The sequence below is a fragment of the Metarhizium album genome (assembly GCF_000804445.1).
Source record: "Metarhizium album ARSEF 1941 chromosome Unknown scaffold_4, whole genome shotgun sequence".
Classification (NCBI taxonomy): domain Eukaryota; kingdom Fungi; phylum Ascomycota; class Sordariomycetes; order Hypocreales; family Clavicipitaceae; genus Metarhizium; species Metarhizium album.
This window is the reverse complement of record NW_024467578.1, coordinates 1,092,921-1,111,913: the sequence shown is the minus strand read 5'-3', so window position 1 is coordinate 1,111,913 and position 18,993 is coordinate 1,092,921. Positions and strand designations below refer to the sequence as shown.

At 53.3% G+C, this 18,993-nt stretch overlaps 6 protein-coding genes across 6 annotated transcripts; 3 read left to right on the top strand and 3 right to left on the bottom strand.

The window, feature by feature from the left end:
* Window positions 1-668: 668 nt before the first annotated feature.
* On the bottom strand, window positions 669-4,161 carry MAM_02621 (uncharacterized protein; the record flags this gene model as incomplete). Its single annotated transcript, XM_040821420.1, has 5 exons — window positions 669-1,779; window positions 1,852-2,285; window positions 2,363-2,730; window positions 2,869-3,780; window positions 3,849-4,161. 5 exons carry the CDS (start codon window positions 4,159-4,161, stop codon window positions 669-671), a joined length of 3,138 nt encoding a protein of 1,045 aa, XP_040680834.1.
* A 2,620-nt stretch (window positions 4,162-6,781) lies between these two features.
* MAM_02620 (CAMK family protein kinase) lies at window positions 6,782-9,096 on the bottom strand (the record flags this gene model as incomplete). Its single annotated transcript, XM_040821419.1, has 3 exons — window positions 6,782-6,944; window positions 7,069-8,171; window positions 8,230-9,096. The coding sequence occupies 3 exons, from the start codon at window positions 9,094-9,096 to the stop codon at window positions 6,782-6,784; spliced, it is 2,133 nt and encodes a 710-aa protein (XP_040680833.1).
* Window positions 9,097-9,475: 379 nt separating this feature from the next.
* Window positions 9,476-11,729, top strand: MAM_02619 (Chromo domain-like protein; the record flags this gene model as incomplete). The annotated part of the gene is made up of 2 exons (XM_040821418.1): window positions 9,476-9,645; window positions 9,713-11,729. The coding sequence occupies 2 exons, from the start codon at window positions 9,476-9,478 to the stop codon at window positions 11,727-11,729; spliced, it is 2,187 nt and encodes a 728-aa protein (XP_040680832.1).
* Window positions 11,730-12,731: 1,002 nt separating this feature from the next.
* Window positions 12,732-14,346, top strand: MAM_02618 (cystathionine beta-synthase; the record flags this gene model as incomplete). Its single annotated transcript, XM_040821417.1, has 2 exons — window positions 12,732-12,994; window positions 13,056-14,346. The coding sequence occupies 2 exons, from the start codon at window positions 12,732-12,734 to the stop codon at window positions 14,344-14,346; spliced, it is 1,554 nt and encodes a 517-aa protein (XP_040680831.1).
* A 295-nt stretch (window positions 14,347-14,641) lies between these two features.
* On the bottom strand, window positions 14,642-15,499 carry MAM_02617 (Signal recognition particle receptor, beta subunit; the record flags this gene model as incomplete). The annotated part of the gene is made up of 1 exon (XM_040821416.1): window positions 14,642-15,499. One exon carries the CDS (start codon window positions 15,497-15,499, stop codon window positions 14,642-14,644), a length of 858 nt encoding a protein of 285 aa, XP_040680830.1.
* Window positions 15,500-16,411: 912 nt separating this feature from the next.
* MAM_02616 (Palmitoyltransferase AKR1) lies at window positions 16,412-18,846 on the top strand (the record flags this gene model as incomplete). The annotated part of the gene is made up of 5 exons (XM_040821415.1): window positions 16,412-16,714; window positions 16,779-17,588; window positions 17,647-17,993; window positions 18,052-18,164; window positions 18,218-18,846. 5 exons carry the CDS (start codon window positions 16,412-16,414, stop codon window positions 18,844-18,846), a joined length of 2,202 nt encoding a protein of 733 aa, XP_040680829.1.
* Between the last annotated feature and the right edge of the window lie 147 nt (window positions 18,847-18,993).

The following is an 18,993-nucleotide window of genomic DNA, read 5'->3' as shown; positions in this document are numbered from 1 at the left end:
GCATCGGGTTCTGGCTCCCAAGAAACAACTTGGAGAGGCTTCAGTATTTCGTTGGGTTTTTTATCCATTTTCTGACCTCGCCGTTTATGAACATTGTTATCTTGTTCTATTCTTTGTTTTACGCTGATGACTTCAAGTGGGGGAAGACGAGAGAAGTCGTCGCCGCCACTGATGGGGAGAAGGATGACGGGCTTGGTGGGCGAGGAACGCACTGAAGACGATGTGCTCTGAAATAAAGGTAGTGTGTATCATTATTGACCGAGCGAGTTATACATGGCCGTAGGTTTCTTATAAAAGAATGGCCTTGGCCAATCGCCATGCAGCTAGTCATCACGACTAACACGCGCCTTCGTTGACGTTTTCACTCTATGTATCTTCTAGAGGTACGCTTGCACAGAAATGTTCGCAAAGAATTTCGTGCCATTTTGAAGAGGCTGTGCTAGCCGTATGCTCCTTTTTCACATATTCAGTACTCTGCCATTGCGCATGCCGTGGCATTCCAAGTGTTGGGGCGCTTAAAAGCAAAAGTGGCAAGGAGGCCGGCATAGAAGACGAAGAGAAATCAATTAAAAGAAGAGTCACTGGATGAGAAAGGATCCCCGCAATCCTTCTATTCATGCAAATCCTGTGCCGACTCAACACTGTCCAAACTTTTCAACTCGCCGCCATTAGTTCCCAGACACGCGAACCTTAGCGACCCTTCCCGCGGCCTGCAAGGCAAAGTGAATATTTCGGAGCATATTGCGCTTCTCATAGCTCTCCTCGCCGCTTTCACTAATGATTAGCATGTCCTTGGGGGGTATCTTGCTTGTCACGTCGCCGGTGACATTGACGTCGCCCACGATGATGAGGCCAGACTTGTGACGACTCAGCAACACGTTGAGCCTTTGCTCGTCACAGGTGTGCCCGGGGCCTGAGGAGACCGTGGTACCCATGATGACCATCACGATGGTGCCTTCTTGGCCCTGGAACGAGTCCACGGTCGCGGCTGGGCGCATGGGCTGCAGGCCAGCAAATTCTCGTCTCTTTCGGAGTTGCTCAATGGTGTTTATGTTGGCAGAATAAGGCGAGATGACGACTAGATCTTCTGGCCTTGCGCCGCAGATCTTGACGAATTCCACCAGCAGCCTCAGTGCTACTGCCACCTGGTCAGGGTTTTTAATCGACCTAGAGAATTCATCACGGAGGGACCTGGAGCCCTCGCAATGGATAAACACAGGACGAAGCTCGCCAGGCGGACAAGCCTTGATGTCTGAAAACTTGCTCCTGAGATATATCTCGAGCTGGCGACCGTCTTTATGTTGAGGGAGATCAATTTCGCATCCCGGGCCGTAGGTAAAGGGAACATCTTGGTAGACCTCGTTCCATGTGAGGTCAAACTGGCCGGCGGCCATACGCAGCTGGACTCGAAGCCGGTAGATCGGCCAACCCATCGACTTGAGGTGGTGTATGGGCGAGAGCGCCCCATCCCGGGCGAACCTATTGAAGAAGTTGCCCTCTCCGTCCCGTTCGTTCTTCGTCATGACGGCTGGCGGCAGCTGCTTCTCGTCGCCCGCAAGGAGATTGGGCATGCAAGTGTTTCCCCAGACGCACAGCAGGTCGGGCCAATTCATGCCGGCAGCCTCGTCGATTACGAAACCCTGCGCTCGATCATTCTTCCAGGCACAAAAGGGCTCTCTGCATGCCAGGGCCGGCGTCGTTGCCAAGACGTCCGCGACGTGGATAACCGCCTCCATGATGCCCCTGATCTCGTCATCCGTCGCCATCCGGCCATTACGACTATACTGGTCCCAGCCGATGGCGCCTGTTGCCACGTGCCGGAGCCTTGCAAACGTCTTGTTCTGATTTTACCTGTCGCGGATGGCATGCAAGGCTTGTTTGTCGTCGGGACCGAGTTGCCGCACCGTTGGAGCTCCGAGCATCACTAGAGCCCAGTAGGCCAACGACAAGTTCAGCTTCCACTTGGAGTCGGGTTTCCATTTCGATTGAGGAGCCGCGTTGTCGCCGGCACGGGGGTTCCGAAGGAGGGTCTTGAACGCCTTGAGCTCATCCTCCATCTTGTAAGCGCGGATAATGAGCTTGCGATGATACCTGGGTGAGCCGTCTTGTTGTTGTCCGAGCTTGTCGTTGAGTCGTTTCGTCACTCGACCACAAACCACATCCAGTCGTGCTGCAGCATTGTCTACGGAAACGTGGGTAGGTCCAGACAAATACAACTTGCCCAGAGCATCGGCCATTGCAACGGCTCCAACGGCAAGGGCTGTCGTTTTGCCAAACCCCGGCGGCTAGGTGGAAAGGCTGGTCAGCATTCCCATGATCAATGTCCACAATGACAGGTTTTAGAAGGAGAGCGGGCACTCACGGCAGTTATGATGCCCAGTCCAAGCGGTCGACTGCGCAGATACTCGATGAACCGATGGCGGTCAGGGGGAAGGACTTCTTGCATCAAGGCACGCACGAAGTCGCCCTTTCGCACATCCAAGAGCTTCACCGTTGGCAACGGCCTAGGTACCCTGCTGAGGGCACTGTCAAGGGAAAGCTCTGCCAGTGCGGCGGCAAGTTCACCTCCTGCCGGCTTGCCTCGGAGTGTGTCGTAAAATCCAGTGCCAAGAAGAAGATCTCTCTGAACCTGCATGCGGAATCTCAGGCGGTTGACGACTCTCCTCGCTGCTGCCGGCTCGGACTCGCGTAGCTCGCTCGTCAGACCAAAGACGGTGGGATTGAATGGCTCTGCGCCATTTTGGAGTAGACGAACCCCTTCATCTACTTTGCGCGCAAAGTCCCCGAGGTTGGTGTTGAAATCCAAGGAAATGCAATTCTATTGCTCCCTGCCTCCTCGAAACGCTCTGTCCGCAGTGTGCCGATCACGAAACTTGCTAATGTTGGGAATTGGTCCGCGCTCTCTCGCATGCCGTCGCTTTCGAACGTGCAGAACCAGTTCGTGGGCCTTGGTAGGGTGTGCCCTTAAGCTGTCTCCCAAGCTCGATCTTTCAACGATGACTGCGTCCCAACGGCCGATTGAGTCTCCGGGTGAGACGGTGGTATTTATCTTGTCGTGGAGTAGAATTTTGAGCCTTCCATCCCTCGCGAGGCGATGCCAGGCGCTCTTGAAGGTATTTCGGAACTCTTGGGGAGCGGCAACGATTGCAAAGTACACCTCTTCCTCTTCTGCCATGCCATTTGTCGCAGGTATAAAGTAGGCTGACAAGCCCGTTGCGCGAATCTTCTCAGCCGCCCATTCCACCCACATGATGTCTTGGACCTGCGACTGAGACATGACCGTGAGCAATTCGTCCATGGTGTCGAAGGACCTGCGGGGGGCGAACTGACGACCCCTGTGCTCCGTCAGCATCTTTTCGTACGTCCCGGAGCCTTTCCAGCCATGATCCGTCCCGTACGGATAGCTGAAACGCGGTGGGAGGAGGCCAAAGTCCCAGTTTTGACGGAGTCTGTCGTGCTCGGACGCGACGACAAAGTGGAAGCTCCGTTGCTCCAAGAGTCCCATGAGAGTGAGTTCACTGACAATGGGCGCGTTCTCATGCAGCCACTTCTCGGCAATGTGGCCTTTATTGGCGAAAGGTAACCCGTAGCCTTCAACGACAACCTGGACGTTTTCCTCAAGAAAAACCTCAACGAGAGAAAGGTCTCGCTTCTCGTCTGGAAACCGGCTTCTTACGCCGGCATCTGCGGGCGTTATGACGCGCAGGACATTGGTCCGAGGAAACTTGGCCGTGACCCCGTGCGTTTTAGCTGGCAGAGGTTTGCCATGCGACTCGGACCCTGTTCGTGAAAAGCTAAGTGTCCGGCCGTGAGCTGGCAAGAGGAGGATTATACAAGCCTGTACTTACAGCTATAGCACATGCCGAATCCATTGTCCTCGTTGTCGTGGCCGACGGGGAAATGGATGCTGAAGCCCAACCACGCGGACTTGTCAGCCTCGTTTCTGGCCATCAAGTAGCAACCAACATCGGAGACTCCTAGCTGCTTTCCTGCAAATACAGGGCCGTCAACACCGCCGATTAACACTGCGCAGTCTTCCTGGACAACCTCCGTCATCTTCGGTTGCTGGAAAATAGTAAAGCGGTCATGGGAGGCAATCCCGTCGTGAGAATCAACATCCCCTGCAGCATTGTTGGCAGCAGCATCCTGTGAAGCCCCCATGGCGAGCTGCAGGACACGACGAATGAGGAGCAAAGTGGTAGAGAAGGAGCAAAGACAACAGCTGAGCTGTGCCAACCATTTGACTCTGGCGACGCTTGAAATTGTCCAAGGAAACCATCGACAGCGGAAAAAAAAAAGCTAAAAAAAAAAAGGGGGGGGGGGGGAGCCTCAAGGTACCGGAGCCATCACCCAGTCCTACGTCTCCGTTTGCTGCAGCTCATCTCTGTACACAGAGGGCGTGAGCAAGTTTCTCCATTAGTCAATCGAAACTGAAACAAACGTGAGAACGTAGTGATAATTTTGTGACAAGGACAGTGATAACTTGGCTTGTAATACTCCGTAGGTTTCTTCGTACTCAATCGAATCCGGCTTCAGGGATTCCGAGGCACAACTAAACATGCATAAATATGCATAAGCGCCGGTATAAGTATAGAAAGCAGCCAAAATGCTTGGCCGACCTTGGGAGTTGAGGTGCCGGACCACGTGACAGAAATAGAGGAATAAATAGTTGGAGCATTGGAGGCAATGTTGCTATCGAAGCATACTGTCGCGTTCGGGTTTGGGACTTCTGATTTCCATACCTTTGGATAGTGACAAAGTCGTTGGTCCGATATCAACAAAGTTCCTGCATAACGCACCGTTACCCAATCGCCAATCCATTTTCTTGCACAACTTGGCCGAAATATCAAGTTTGCCAAATACAAGCCTCTTAACGTCACCTATCTTAGTCCAGCTTTGTAAAGAAATTCACGCACATGATATTGAGTAAAAATCAGACGCCTTTTGGACGGCCTGTCTGGCCTTCCAATTTCCAGAGGACCTCAGCTACACAGCATCCCTTCAGTAAGCTCCAAATGACGATATCCGGGACAGATGTGATGCTGCAGTAGGAGTGCTTTGTTGAACATTACTTCTATCCCTCATTAGACCTCACAGCCTTGGCAGTGATTGCTTTTTTGCAAAACGAAGAGAGACAAGGCAGTCATTTGCCTGTTTGCGTATTGCAGATAGACATCGGTGCTGTAACAAGGGCTAGTCTGTGTGATCAGGGCTTGGAGCAAATAACTTATATTTACGTACTGTATAGTATTAAGGTCCTCAGTTCTCTAGTCTAAAAGACTTAAGTAGTAAGGACATTATGTATAAGATAGAGCCTATATATATAACCTAACTAGGCAATAAAAGGGGGTCACGCCCTTTATGTCTTATTGTCTTAATGCCTTAGTGCCTAAGCCTGGTAGTGGCTAATAAGGCTATTGTGATAGCTGCAACCTTCGTGCATTGCAGCTAGTCATGTGGTTGAGGCTATTCCGTGCAACAGGTACTGCGTTGGCGAAGCTCGCCTATATCCATTGGGCCCAACGCAAGATACCGGCGAGAAGAAGACTATGTTTTAGGCTTCTCGAGGCACGACGGCAGATGTCGTTACGTTGCTGATATTGCAGCATCGCTCTGAAGGCTTGAGCGAGGCTCCATCAGCATAATTGGACTCTTCTCAACGCTCTCTCTTTTCAATGTCTGTATTATCTTTAGCTATTGAAGAGGCTATAGACTCAGAGTGAACGACCCCGCCCAAACAGTCTCATCGTAACGAGGGCTCCATCACGATGGTGAGGATTACGAGAGCCTGGAGTACTAGATTTACGTGTAATATGGTACGGGCTTGAAGGTGCTTGGTGTCTCAACCTGACCAGCGGGGGCTGAATTACAACAAGATGCCTTTGTGCCACCTAACCGGGATGCTGAGCCATCAAAGAGTTGCGTCAGAGCCTTGTTGGGTCTTTGGGCCTAGATGCCCGGACCCTCGGGCGGCCCGTGGAGACATCACGGGGGCTCCAGCCTTTGTGCATTGATGCAAGTGATGTGGTCGAGACTCTGGCCGCTAGTTCCGTGTGACACACATGAAAATTTTGCAAAGTGATACGGAGTAGTCGGGCAGATGTTCCACCTATGATGATGAGCGAGAGAGAGAGGACAAAGGGAGAGAAGAGACAAAGGGGCAGAGAAAGCGGAGGTCCTGTTGGCCGCGGTGCAGAGTGGGAATCGCAACATTGCGTGGAAGCACTTCACTGAAGGACTTCTGTGCTATTTATAGCTCACTAGTCAAGGCTTCCATGCCTACGGAGTACCTCGCCTGCTTACAGCCGATTGGCGGGTGATTATCGCGGGACGGACCGGGATTCTCGAGCCGCCAGATACCGCGGCAGACAAAGAATCCTCCGCATGGCACTCTGCGTACGAGCCAGGGGTTGGCCAGTCGTGTTGTGTTCAAGGGAACGCATGCGGCTGGGAGAAGGGCGTTGAGTTCCGGACGGAACATCAGCTAAAGCTGAAGTGTTTTGGGCACCAATACTCCTGCTGTGCGACCAATTTACGTGGTGAGCAGGCAGCTGATGTGGTTGCGTAAAGCACGGGCACTGTTATTCCGAACCTACATTTCTTTCGGCTTGGGCACGCTCTTGATTTCGTTGAGGGCTGCTTGCCTTGTATGACCGTCACGACCAGGGTGAAACGACTGCCTTGTAAAGTCTCGTGTTTATGGGCTTGCCTAATGAGAGTTCCACGGACCACAACATGCCAACATCGAGTCGGGGCGTTTTTGGTCCAGCCAGAGTCATCGTTACTGGTAATTGTCAAGTCTATATATGTGCTTGTTGTGGCTGAATCTGCTCCGGCCCTCATGGCGGCTCTGGGGACGAGGACCGGCAACACCGGCTCCATTTGTCTCGGGCGGCCCGCGCGCACCGCCGTTCAGGGCAACGCTTCGGGACGAGCCGCTCGGGCTAAATGGTCCATCACATGGGTGCCGTGGTGGAATGTTGGCTGATGGCGGATCAAATATATTGTCCCCCCTTATCTAGACGCATCAGCAACTGAACCCGAGTCCAGAGAAAGAAGTAAACATACGGGGGCGCTCCGTTAGGAAAACACCGCAGCAAAGCTTCTACTGCCTTCGCTTCGTCAAGCTCGTCGTCCAATGCTTTCGAGATCGAGCGTTGGCTTCGGCGCTTCGAACCAGGGCCTTGTAGAGCAATTTCTTCGCTCGATCGCTTCAAGTTTGCCCTGGCTTTTGAATAGCATGATGAGGGCGTGTCATATCTCTGTCTGGCCTGGTTTTCGACTTCCTCTTCTCCGACTGCTTCCGCATGTACAGTCTGGAGTGAGTGACGAGGATGCGGGACTTCATCAGACTCCGGCGATTCTGTTGTAGGCAGCACATCTTCGAGTCTAGTCTGGTATTCGTCTTGGCCAGTTGAATGTTTACCGCGCAATTGCAAATTCCGTACAGTTGGCTTCTCCTTGGTGTAGGTGCCGGAAATGACAACAGTCTTGTCTTTTCGCGCCGGTATGCCTCTGTATGCAACTTCTTTACAATCAACAATCGTCCGTTGAAGCGCCATGACCTTGAGATAGCATTCTCTGGCAGAATCTCTGTCATTTGGAGACAGTTGCAGCATGCTATTAAGCAGTAATTGTTTGAGATCATCGGTTTTCTTGCGGTCTTCCTCCCTGAGGCAATGGACGATCCATTCACACCAGGTCATTTCCCGAGTGGCGTGAGCCCAGTACGGCCGATATCTCGGTAAGCCAAACAGAAGCGCATACATAACCATACCAAGAGACCAGATATCCACAGCCGGCGAATAATGCTTTTGTTGACTGAGGTAGTTGTTGAGCGATTCCCAAATTTCCGGTGGGGCGTAAGCTTTCGTGCCACAAGCCGTGTTTAAGCTTTCGCCCTCTTTATAGAGACCGAAATCCCCAAGAACAACTGTAATTTCATCAGAAGTACGCCGGCGGACTAAGATATTATCAGGCTTAATATCTCGATGCACAATCTGTGGCATTGATTCATGTAGGTATACTAAAGCTGAAAGAATTTGGCGAAGGATAGATACGCTCTCGGCAACAGTGATGTTTTCGCAGTTGCGCAGAGAGCCCTTTGAAGCATACTCAAGCCATAGTTGTGGAGGATCTGTAATAACATTTTGGACTTTGACAATATTCTTCTATCATTGATGTCAGAATTAAAGCCTTAAAACAGAAAACAAAAGAGGTTGTACTAACATGTGATAATCGACGCAATAGTGTCCCCTCCTTCAGCCACTCGTCAAGGTTTATTTCGTCCTTTTGTAACGCCTCTTTCACGGCAGACTCTTCTCCAGTGCTCACATTCCAGTGGTGAGTCACAACGCCAAAGCCTCCTCTTCCAAGTTCCTTTTTTAGGTATATAGGAGTATCCCACGGCGTGTGTGCCCCTGTGGGTTTTTCTGCGTCAGGCCGAAGTGGAAGATCCAGGTCGCTGAAGAAATCTTCTGTTGTGCCAGCGCCCTGACGGAATTTTCGGACTTTGTCTTTATATGATTCCGACCCATGTGATTCATGCTCAGCAACGACAATCTGGAACTTGACTAACCCCTGTAATTTGATAATTTTCCGCACTTTTCGCTTTGCGTTGCGATCCCCGCCAACTATCCATTGGAAGTTTCGTCGATGACCGGCCCCTTGCCTATTATAAGTGACCTCAGTCCCAAGACGAGAACCCATATCTTTCACTATAAAGCGCCCCTTGTCGTCGAACGTCAAGCTGAATTGAAAATTGCTAAGACCACCAACATCAGGTAGAACAACGTCACACCGTCTGCTGCATCCAAACAGGACCCCATGTGAGGATCGTGGGGTTTTGCTAAATCTAACCTCAATGCAGGGAAGTAAATCAAGTCCGGAAAGCGTTCTATCACCAGCCTCATCTGGTGATACGGTTCTCTCGCGATCGTCACGTCCATACCGAACCTCTTGCCGCGGCTTTTGAAGCAGGGGCAGAACACATAAGCGACTGCCTGTGGTCGCCTTAACAGCATGATTTTCAGAATTATTTTCCTCGTCAATCGGAACAAAGGGATATACACGAGCAATGAGGTCTGTGTCGTCCATAGTGCGGTTGGCGTCTGGTGGGGAGCGAATGGACAATTTGCGACTGCTTGCTCTGGGACCTTGGGGCGCTTTAATGGCATGAGCGGGGAACAACAAGCGCAGCTTGCACCGTTATTCCTTTGTCAAATCCTGTCCAATCGTTTTTCATTGGGCATCAAATGCGTTGCATGTTGTTTGAACTACGGAGTACAAAGAGGAGCCCGGGAGTCTCGGGCTCGGGCCGAGACGCCAGGGTTCCACCAGCCGCCCGACGCATTGATGCCTCAGGCCGCCAGATGGCACTGCACTTCCAAACCACGGGGATTTAAAACAATCGCAATTCCCCCCGGACTCTTGGAACTACACAAGGGCGGGCAATACAACCCATGACACACGCAGCATGTCTTCCCCACGGCCGATGGCCATTGACGATCTAGTCGCCTTGAGCGATGCACAGCTCGGCGAGTTTATGGAGAAGCACCGCCACCACGATGGCTCGATCCAGCTTCCTGTTGATGGCTGGGACAGGTTGTCTAAAGAAGAGCGAGAGCGCCTTGCTGAGAGACTGCAGTATGCTCCCTTGTTTGTCCCTGCGGAATTTATCCCTGCGGAATTTCACACGCTTACACCTGCCTAGATCGATCCAGCGAGCATCGATCAACCACGCTACAGCTGGTTCCCATCAGCTTGACCTGGACAAACTCGACGCGCTTTTGCGAAATACCTCTCCCCGACGCGATTCCTTTTCACAAGATCGACTGCCTCGGAGTGAAAGGCAAACTGAGTCGCCAGAAGAAACCCTTCTCGAGGTGTACCAGCGAAGAGAGACGAAAGCGTACAACGATTTAATCCGTGATGGCGGTCGTGCACTATACCCAATTGACCTTTTAGAGTCGGTTTCACAGGACCCCCATGCGTATCGTGACATGTTGCGCCCTTTCTGGCGGGGCTTTCGACACTGGAAAATATCAGAGAATGACGAGCTGGACGAAGAACAAGTGTTTCAAAGACAAAGGCTTAGGTGGCAGAATTTCCGCATGTGGCAAGTTGTGAACAGACGGATTGAAGACGATAAGGACGAAAAAGACTTTCTGGAATTCGCCGAGAGAGTAAAGCGTAATTACAGGAAGGTGGGCTGGGATAAGTATGCGGACGAGCTTGAAGCTAATCCGACACAATTAAAGGAGCCAGGAGGATTATGGTATTTCACTCAGAGACATCGTGACTGGCAGCGACAACACCAGCGGGAGCGCGGATGTGAGGGTATATTGGATTACGAAAAAGCAATGAAAGCGCGTCTAGCCCGACATGGCTTTAAGCGAACATTTCATCTAGCAGAGGACCCAAAGCAGCAGGATCAGCTGACGACATGGATTGAATACCTAGGCTTTGAGTACTGGTGGCTTGACCGACATACTGCAACGTTTGAGCGCCTTAAGCCAATTCACGATGAAGCTTGGGAGAAGCTGAAAAGAGAAGGGATGGTCCAGGACGACGAGACTCCAGAATTCGTCCGTACCGAGGAATCAGCTTTAGGTTGTCAACGCGATATAGACGACGCAAGGGAGGCTTTACAAGATGCAGAATCTAAAGCAAAAAGGGTTTACCAGAAGACGCAACTAGACCCTAGTCGCCTTAGCATTCCAGCGCAACAGCGTGCAGAAATGCTGGTTAAGGCTAGGGAAAATTTACAAGCGTCACAAAAAGAGCTCGACTTTCTTATACAACGGAGTAACCAGATCTGCCACTTCGTTGAAAGCACTGAATTATATGTAGACGCTACGGAAGATGTGGCCTACCTGACGAATATACTAGAATGGGCTTTGGCAGAGCTAGACGCAATCGACGCTGAGGTGACAGGTGCAACCTCGGACTGCAACTCCCGGAAGAGGAGGCAAGCACCAACTGAAGATGTCGGCTTAGTGCAGTCAAACTCCAAGAGGCAGAGGCTAAACGGTCGCAAACATGGTCCACATCTAAGCAATGAAGCAGTTGTTGAGGCACATGGAAGAGTTTTACGCAGCCGAAGTCGTCCATCAACGGACATTAATCGACAATCTCGTCGAAGCCATAGCCATGACACGAATGACACATATCCTGGCCAAAACGGACTGATCCAACGGGCGGCGGAGCAAGTGCCTGAACCCGAGCCCGAACCTGTGACCCCAAAGGGTACTTCACGAAAGAGGAAAAGGGTCACATTTAAAGATGACCCCCTCGTGCAGTCGGGGCCCACAAGACTGAAGCCAAGCTCTCGGGGCCAGGGCGCAGCTGGCACGACGGGCATGACTCAACGACTAGATCAACATCAGAAGGAACGAGACACAGGTTCCAGCGGCCGGGTGCCTGTGCGTAACGTGCCGTCTCAGCAAATAACCCAAGGACTACGTCGCAGCTCTCGGCTTTGGGCCTTGCGTCCGGAACGAGGAATTTCCTTAGCAGGAGGCGGATCCCGCTTCCCCAGCGACCTAGGAAGCCGATATTTGCCAGTGGACAAGTTGTTAGAGAAGCGCGTTCGCAGGCGAGGACGTGGTCGCATTACGGAGTACCTGGTCAAGTTCAGCGGCTCTGGCAGTTCGCCTAATCTGTGGACATCTGCCTGCGAACTTCCCCATTGGGCCATAAAAGAATTTGAGCAGCTTTGTGGTGGTTGATGTCACTAAAGCAGAGTGACAACTTGAGTTGAGAAGTAGTTGTGTCAGATTGGTCGGTAGGAGTACTTGTGCATATCGCAGGCGTACAATGCTGTATATATATATATATATATATATATATATATATATATATATAGTCGATTGCTGCCTTCCTTCCCACAGTACACCAGACGTATGGATTCCCATTTTCTGATCTAGTGGTAGATCATCTGGTTATGAGCCCGGATTGTGCAACCACCATCTTCACCTGTTCAGCTCGACACAGTTGGCGTTTTTGAGCGCTCAGACCCAGAACAAGTTCAAGCAACTTGGCGAGGCTTCGACGCGGGCATGGATGGTTTGAAAGCCCGACTGCGAGCCGAGAGGCGACGACACCTTTTACATTGGCGCGATCAGCCGTCTAACGAGCTCGCATCTGCTGGACAAGACAAAGGACATTACTGTCTGGTTTAAAACTCTAGTTGAGTTTGTCATATCCCTTTAATCGTGCAAAGGCTTTTCGTGGTCAAGGAATGGGCCGCCGCGCCGGTCGGGGTCGAGAAGTCGGTCTCGAGTTGGGGTCATGACGGCCTGCTGACTGGCATACGGGCGGGCGCGACACGGCATGTTGCCATTTTTTGCCGGGGCATTTCCCGACCAATCATCGCTAGGCGCCCAACTCGCCAACTGAACACGCCAAGATGCACCCTGAATCGCGATGTGATCATCGTCAAGTGACTGTGCCACGCCTGCGTGCGGCTCAGCGGGTACATTCGGCACCAGTGACACCGCCGCCACCACATTGTCAATATTTGGAAGGCCCCGCCGCGGGGCAGAAAACGAGTTGCCTGCTGCAGATGGTTCACCACCACCTGCGTCCGCCGTTTCTTTGCATCCCTTCCAGAAGCATTCATTGGTGGATACCTTTTCTCCCCCCTCGCCCTCTTTTGCCGTCTCTTCCTCTCCTTCCTCACCGCCGCCATTTTCTTTCCCCTTCTATATCTGAATCGACAATTCTCTGCCATGGCTAGCGCACTGCCTCATACTGGGCGCAAGCCTGCCACTGTCCTGTCTGCCACCGAACTCATTGGAAACACCCCCCTGGTCCGGCTCAACAAGGTACCGCAGTCGCTTGGCATAGAATGCCACGTCTACGCAAAGACCGAGCTGTTCAATGCAGGTGGCAGTGTCAAGGACAGGATTGCTTTGCGAATGGTTGAGCAGGCCGAGAAGAGTGGTAGGATAAAGCCGGGCGATACTTTGATTGAGCCCACCAGCGGCAACACGTATGTTTGTTATGGCTTCACCAACCATACTTGATGAATAAGACTGACACCGCGTCGACAGCGGCATCGGTCTGGCCCTCGTTGCTGCCATCAAAGGCTACAAAACCATCATTACCATGCCCGAAAAGATGTCCGCTGAAAAAGTCTCTGTTCTTCGAGCCCTCGGCGCCACCATCATCCGTACTCCCACCCAAGCCGCCTGGGACTCCCCCGAATCGCACATCGGAGTCGCGCGCCGTCTTGAAAAGGAAATACCCAACGCCCACATCCTCGACCAGTATGGCAATCCCGACAACCCTTTGGCCCACGAGCACGGAACCGCTGAGGAGATATGGGAACAGACAGGTGGCAAGATCACTGCTATTGTTGCTGGTGCCGGCACTGGCGGCACCGTTACTGGCATTGCCCGTGGCTTGAAGAGGCACAACCGGGACATCAAGGTCATTGCCGCCGATCCCCAGGGTAGTATTCTCGCTCTGCCGGAATCTCTGAACCAGGAGCATGTCAACGAGCCGTACAAGGTCGAGGGCATCGGATACGACTTCATCCCAGATGTGTTGGACCGTGAAATTGTGGATAAGTGGTACAAGACGGATGATGAGGAGTCCTTCGTACTTGCGAGACGCTTGATAGCCGAAGAGGGCCTCCTCGTCGGTGGTTCATCTGGATCGGCCATGGCTGCAATGGTCCGGGCCGTCAGTGACTACGGCTTCAAGAAGGGGGATGTTGTGGTTGTTGTGTTGCCCGACAGCATCCGCAGCTACTTGTCCAAGTTTGCCGACGACGACTGGCTTGCCGCCAATGGTCTCTTGACTACTGGCAGCGCCGAATCTTCCCTCGCCAAAAACACCACCGGCGGCGATGGTTCCGATCCCTACGCCGGTGCCACCATTGCCTCGCTCCGTCTGAAACCTGTGACTTCTGTCGTCGATACTGCCCCATGCTCCGAAGCTATTGAGACTATGCGTGACAAAGGCTTCGATCAGCTCCCGGTGCTGTCTGCATCGTCCAAGCTTGTCGGTCTCGTCACCCTCGGCAACTTACTGTCGTACATCTCGCGTGGCCGTGCTACGCCCCAGAGCCCCGTCAAGGACGTCATGTTCAATTTCAGCCGTCTGGATGAAATCGTCACCGATCCCCGACAGGGCGCTTCCGTGACCAAGACCTCGGGGCCCAAGCGAAAATTTGTCGAAATTACCCTGGATACGCCACTGTCCACCCTCAGCAAGTTCTTTGAGTGGAACAGCGCGGCAGTCGTGACAGCACGCAGTGGTGACAATGTGTCGTTGTCCAAGCCCATTGGTGTCGTTACAAAGGTCGACTTGCTGACTTGGATGGTCAGCAAGAAATAAATCCGGGCCATGGATTTTTTTTATTTTTTTTATTTTTTTGGCTGGCATGATTTGGCGTTTTCTTTGCGACTGGGGAGGCATGAGGTGATGGTTCCATTGAATGATCAACTAGGTTATGGTGGTAGACTCAACATCTACACAGATGGATTTAAACACATTAGATGAATGCATTTGTTTACCAATTCGGATGCTATGATACGCCTGGTTCCCGGGGCCGGTGAAGATAATGTCTACAATGCAAAAGGACATATGCCTAGCCCACTCCAGTCGTTGACTCGAGGAGGATTTTATTTCTTCACACGCGCTGCGCCATCCACCACCACCACTTGTCAACGTCTGCCACTGTCGTAGTAACACTCCCAGGGACGACGTCGACGCTAACGTCAAACTCGCTCATCTGCTGAAAGGAAAACTTTTCGGAGTCATACTCTCCCAACCATGAATCGTGCTCCTCTGATCCAATCTCGTCGACCCCAACCCCCGAATCCAGGAGCGCCTTGCTCTTGGAAGCCCGGATCCGCGTCAGTTCATTCTCCAGCTGGCTCTTGACCAGGCTGGCCGGCAGCGCCGTGAACAAATCCATCTTGTTGGCGGCAATCAGGACCGGAATCGCGCCCCCCGTCGTCCCCTTTTGGCTCGCCTTGCGCTGCAGATGCAGCAACACGTCGTAGAGGTAGGCGGCGGTGGGGGCGAGCGTCTCCTGCTCGCCCAGCGCGGCGGCATCGACCATGAACACTACGGCGCGTAACTTGTCGGCGTCGGCGAGCTTGGCCATTGCCAGGTTGCGCAGCTTTCCGTGTCCCGGTGTGTCGATGAGCAGGAACTTGGTGTATGTGCCGGTTGAGTCGTCGTGGTTCCTGAAGGAGCCTTTGGTCCTGGCGTCGGTGGTGGCGTTTAATTCGACGGACTGGGTTCGCTGGGTGGTGTGCGTGTCGGCGGGCCTCGTGCCGCGCTCGAGGAGGGTGAGGAGGGACGTCTTGCCGGCGTTTTCGGGGCCGACGAGGAGGACCGTCGGGGCGATGGTGTACGTGGCGGACGAGGCGAGGATCAAGTGTAGCAGGATGGGGCCGCCGACGACGATGACGAGGCCGAGGAGGATGACGGGGATGGACGGCGTGAGGAGCGCCTCGGCCATCTGCGTGACGGTCGGCATGGTGACGGTGGTGATCACGGGCGGGGGAGGGCCGAGAGCGATGAGCAGGGAGCCCCCGGGGGGTTTATAGCTGTGGAGGGAAGTTGACGAGGCTCAGTGGTAACGGTATCGCATAAAGCTGTGGTGGTGTCGAGTGGTCCAGTTGCGCCACAGGTCGATGTACACGAGCCACAGGAAGAAGGGTCGACTGTGGTTGAGCACCATAGCGAGTGGTCCGAGTCCTGACAAGCCGGCTGGGGCTTCGGCCTCGTCTTTCCCGCGCGTGTGGGGGTTGGGTTTGTCTTGGAACACGAAAAGTACGGAGTAAGCATCATCAATATGATTGTGTGAAACGATTTTTGTTTTTCGATAGAGATTCAAGATGCGCTCGGAGGACTGCCCGCTTTGCACTCCGCATGGTTCTATCAACTGCTTATTCTTCAGATCAAATACCAGCACACGGCTGGACTCGAGGCGATAGGTCAATTGGCTCCTGCGCTACGGCCAGGCTCAGCCTCGTTCAGCCCTGCTGAGCACTGCTTCTGACTGGCTAGCAGTTCCGCGGGTCCCATCATCCCCGTGGGAGATAATTTCCATGTTCCATCCTAACAGGCACACGCCGCCTCGGATACAAAGAGGTTCTGTTTGGTCTTTTCTCGTAGAGCTTCTTCTGTGTGCGGCTGCCATGTTCTCTTGACTCTTTTTTTTTCTTCTCCGGCCTTTATTCTACAGCACTAGCTGCTAAATTCAGCACTGCTAGCCCTGGCCGCATTCATTTTTGCTCTCCAGCGCTCACTTTTTGTCAGTCACGACGCTTCGAGGCGCAGCCCCCCAGCCGGTTGCCCATCTCAACCAACGCCCGACCTCACCTTTGGCTTCCCCTCTTCCACGGGGACGCTGCGCCAACCTGCAGCCTGCTGTTCCTCCTGTTACATGAGCAGTCCTGCTAGACTGAGCAGCAAATCCGCTGCGTCCGCGAGTGGTGGCAGCGCGCGCCCCATCCAATTTGCTACCAAGTCTTCTATTGCGCCTCCAAAGCTTCACAACGAAATGGAGATGGGCAGCCTTGCTAGTGACGGTCAGGCCGTCGATGACGATGCTGCCGCCGCCATCAGCCGCGAGAAGGACATCATGCAGTTGGCGCGGATAGGTGATATTGTTGCCATGGAGAAGCTGTTCGCGACGGGCGAGTTCGATGCCACGTACACTGATGACGAGGGCATTACGCCCCTACATGTAAGCACGCACGCCAGCCAGCAGTCCTCCATCGCCCCCGGAAATTTGGTCCTGACAAACCCAGTGGGCTGCCATAAACAATCAGTATGCCATGTGCAAGTTTCTGATCGAACACGGAGCCGAAATCAACCGCAAAGGTGGCGAGTCTGTTGCGACCCCCCTCCAGTGGGCAGCCCAACGATGCCATTACTATACCGTCAATCTGCTTCTCCAACACGGCGCCGACCCTCTCGTCACCGACGCGCAAGGCTACAACACGCTTCACATCTCTACCTTTAACGGCAATACCCTGCTGATCGTGCTGCTCTTGCACCAAGGCATTCCCGTCGACGTTCTCGACACCTATGGACACACTTCGCTCATGTGGGCAGCATACAAGGGCTTCCCCTCTTGCGTAGACGTCTTTCTGCGCTGGGGCGCCAGCGTCCATGCGGCGGACGAGCAGGGATTCACAGCTCTCCATTGGGCCTTGGTGAAAGGGAACCCGGGATGTATCCAGAAGCTTATCGAGTACGGCGCCGACCGATTTGCAAAGACTGACACCGGCAAGACACCTTCGGTGACGGCCACGGAACTGAATACGCAGCCCGCGTGGTATCGAGCCTTGAGGGAATGCGGTTACGACCGCGATGGTAATCCTGTGACTCCTCCGTGGCCCGGAGCCAACTACTTCCTGAAAGACAGGAGGGCCTTCACCTGCAAGTTCCTCTTTTTCTGGCCGTGGGTTATGATCTGGGGTGTGCTCATTGTCCTTTCGTATTCGCCCGTGTTCTTGGGTCTTCCGTTGGCGGCCGGCATCGTGTATTGCGCGCATTGGTGCGCGACGCAGGTGTTGGAGTACGCGCCATCTGACATGAGACACTTCCACAAAACCGTACGTTCTGTCGCGTGGTGGATTCCGTACTCCCTGGTCAACTAACAAATCTCTCTAGCCCTGGATGGCTGGCATTTTTGCCGGCTCCCTGTTCCTCGTGGGGGTGAGCTGGCTCACCACTGTAATGTGGCGCACAATTCGAGGCGGGAGCTCACACGTGATTCTGAATCTGGCGTTTGGCCTTCTCTTCGGTTTGACCACGTTCTTCTACGCAGCGAGCATGCGGTATGATCCAGGATTCGTACCGAGGTTGAATGGCATCGCAGAACAGAGGGCCGTGATCGATGAACTTTTGGCGAGCTGGAAGTTTGACGAGGCCAATTTCTGTGTTACCTGCATGATTCGCACACCGCTCCGGAGCAAACACTGCAGACGCTGCCAGCGTTGTGTAGCAAAGCATGATCAGTACGTGCGTGCAGCACGTTGTCTGTGGATGGAAGTTTTCCGCTAACATTGCACATAGTCATTGTCCCTGGGTCTACAATTGCGTTGGAATCAATAACCATAGACACTTTTTCTTATACCTCGTTAATCTCACGTTTGGCATTCTCGCCTATGACTGGCTAGTGTATTATTGTGGGTTTTGACCTGCACTGGAGATGCAGCGAAACGTGGCTAACTTGATCTAGATTTTGGTGTCGTTTCTGCAGACGCGTCTGGGTCTTGCAACGTCTTTGGTGGCGGCCTCTGCAAGCTCATCAACTCGGACGCCTACACCCTTCTCCTGTCGGTCTGGGTCAGTATTCAGCTCATATGGGTCACTATGCTGGTGTTCACCCAGCTCGTTCAAGTGTCGCGCGCCATGACGACGTTTGAAAACATGACGGGCATTCACACTCGCGAGGCAGCCACGGCGCTCACTTCAACAGGCACGCCCCTGGATCCGGCCCTCGCAGCCGCTGCGGCATCCACCACCTCGCCCACTGGCCACGCAAGCAGACACAGAGGAGGCATGCTCAAGCAATGGAGCCGCATTCTCGGAGTCGACCCCTTCATCGAGACAATCACCGGTCGTGGTGCGGCCACCGGCAGCAACAGACGAAAGAAGAAGAACCCCTACAGCCGCGGATGTGTCTCCAACTGTAAGGACTTTTGGTGCGATCCGGCACCAATCTTTGGCCAACGAGAAAACGGGACGGCTGTCCTGGGAGGGGGCAAAGTGGACTACACGACCATGTACGAGAGCCCTACACTGATGAGTCTGACGGGAATAAGAACGCGCGGCGGCTACGAGGCTGTGGAGACGGAAGAAGTATAGAATATGAAGCCCTGGGGGATGTCTTGAGAGGCGTACGTCTTTCGGCACGCGGCAGATGTCTTGTCTTGTTCTGTGTGTTTGTGGGCCGGGGGGAGGGAGGAGAAGTGGAAGGCGCTGTTGAATAGATGGCCATGGAAGCAGCAGGCG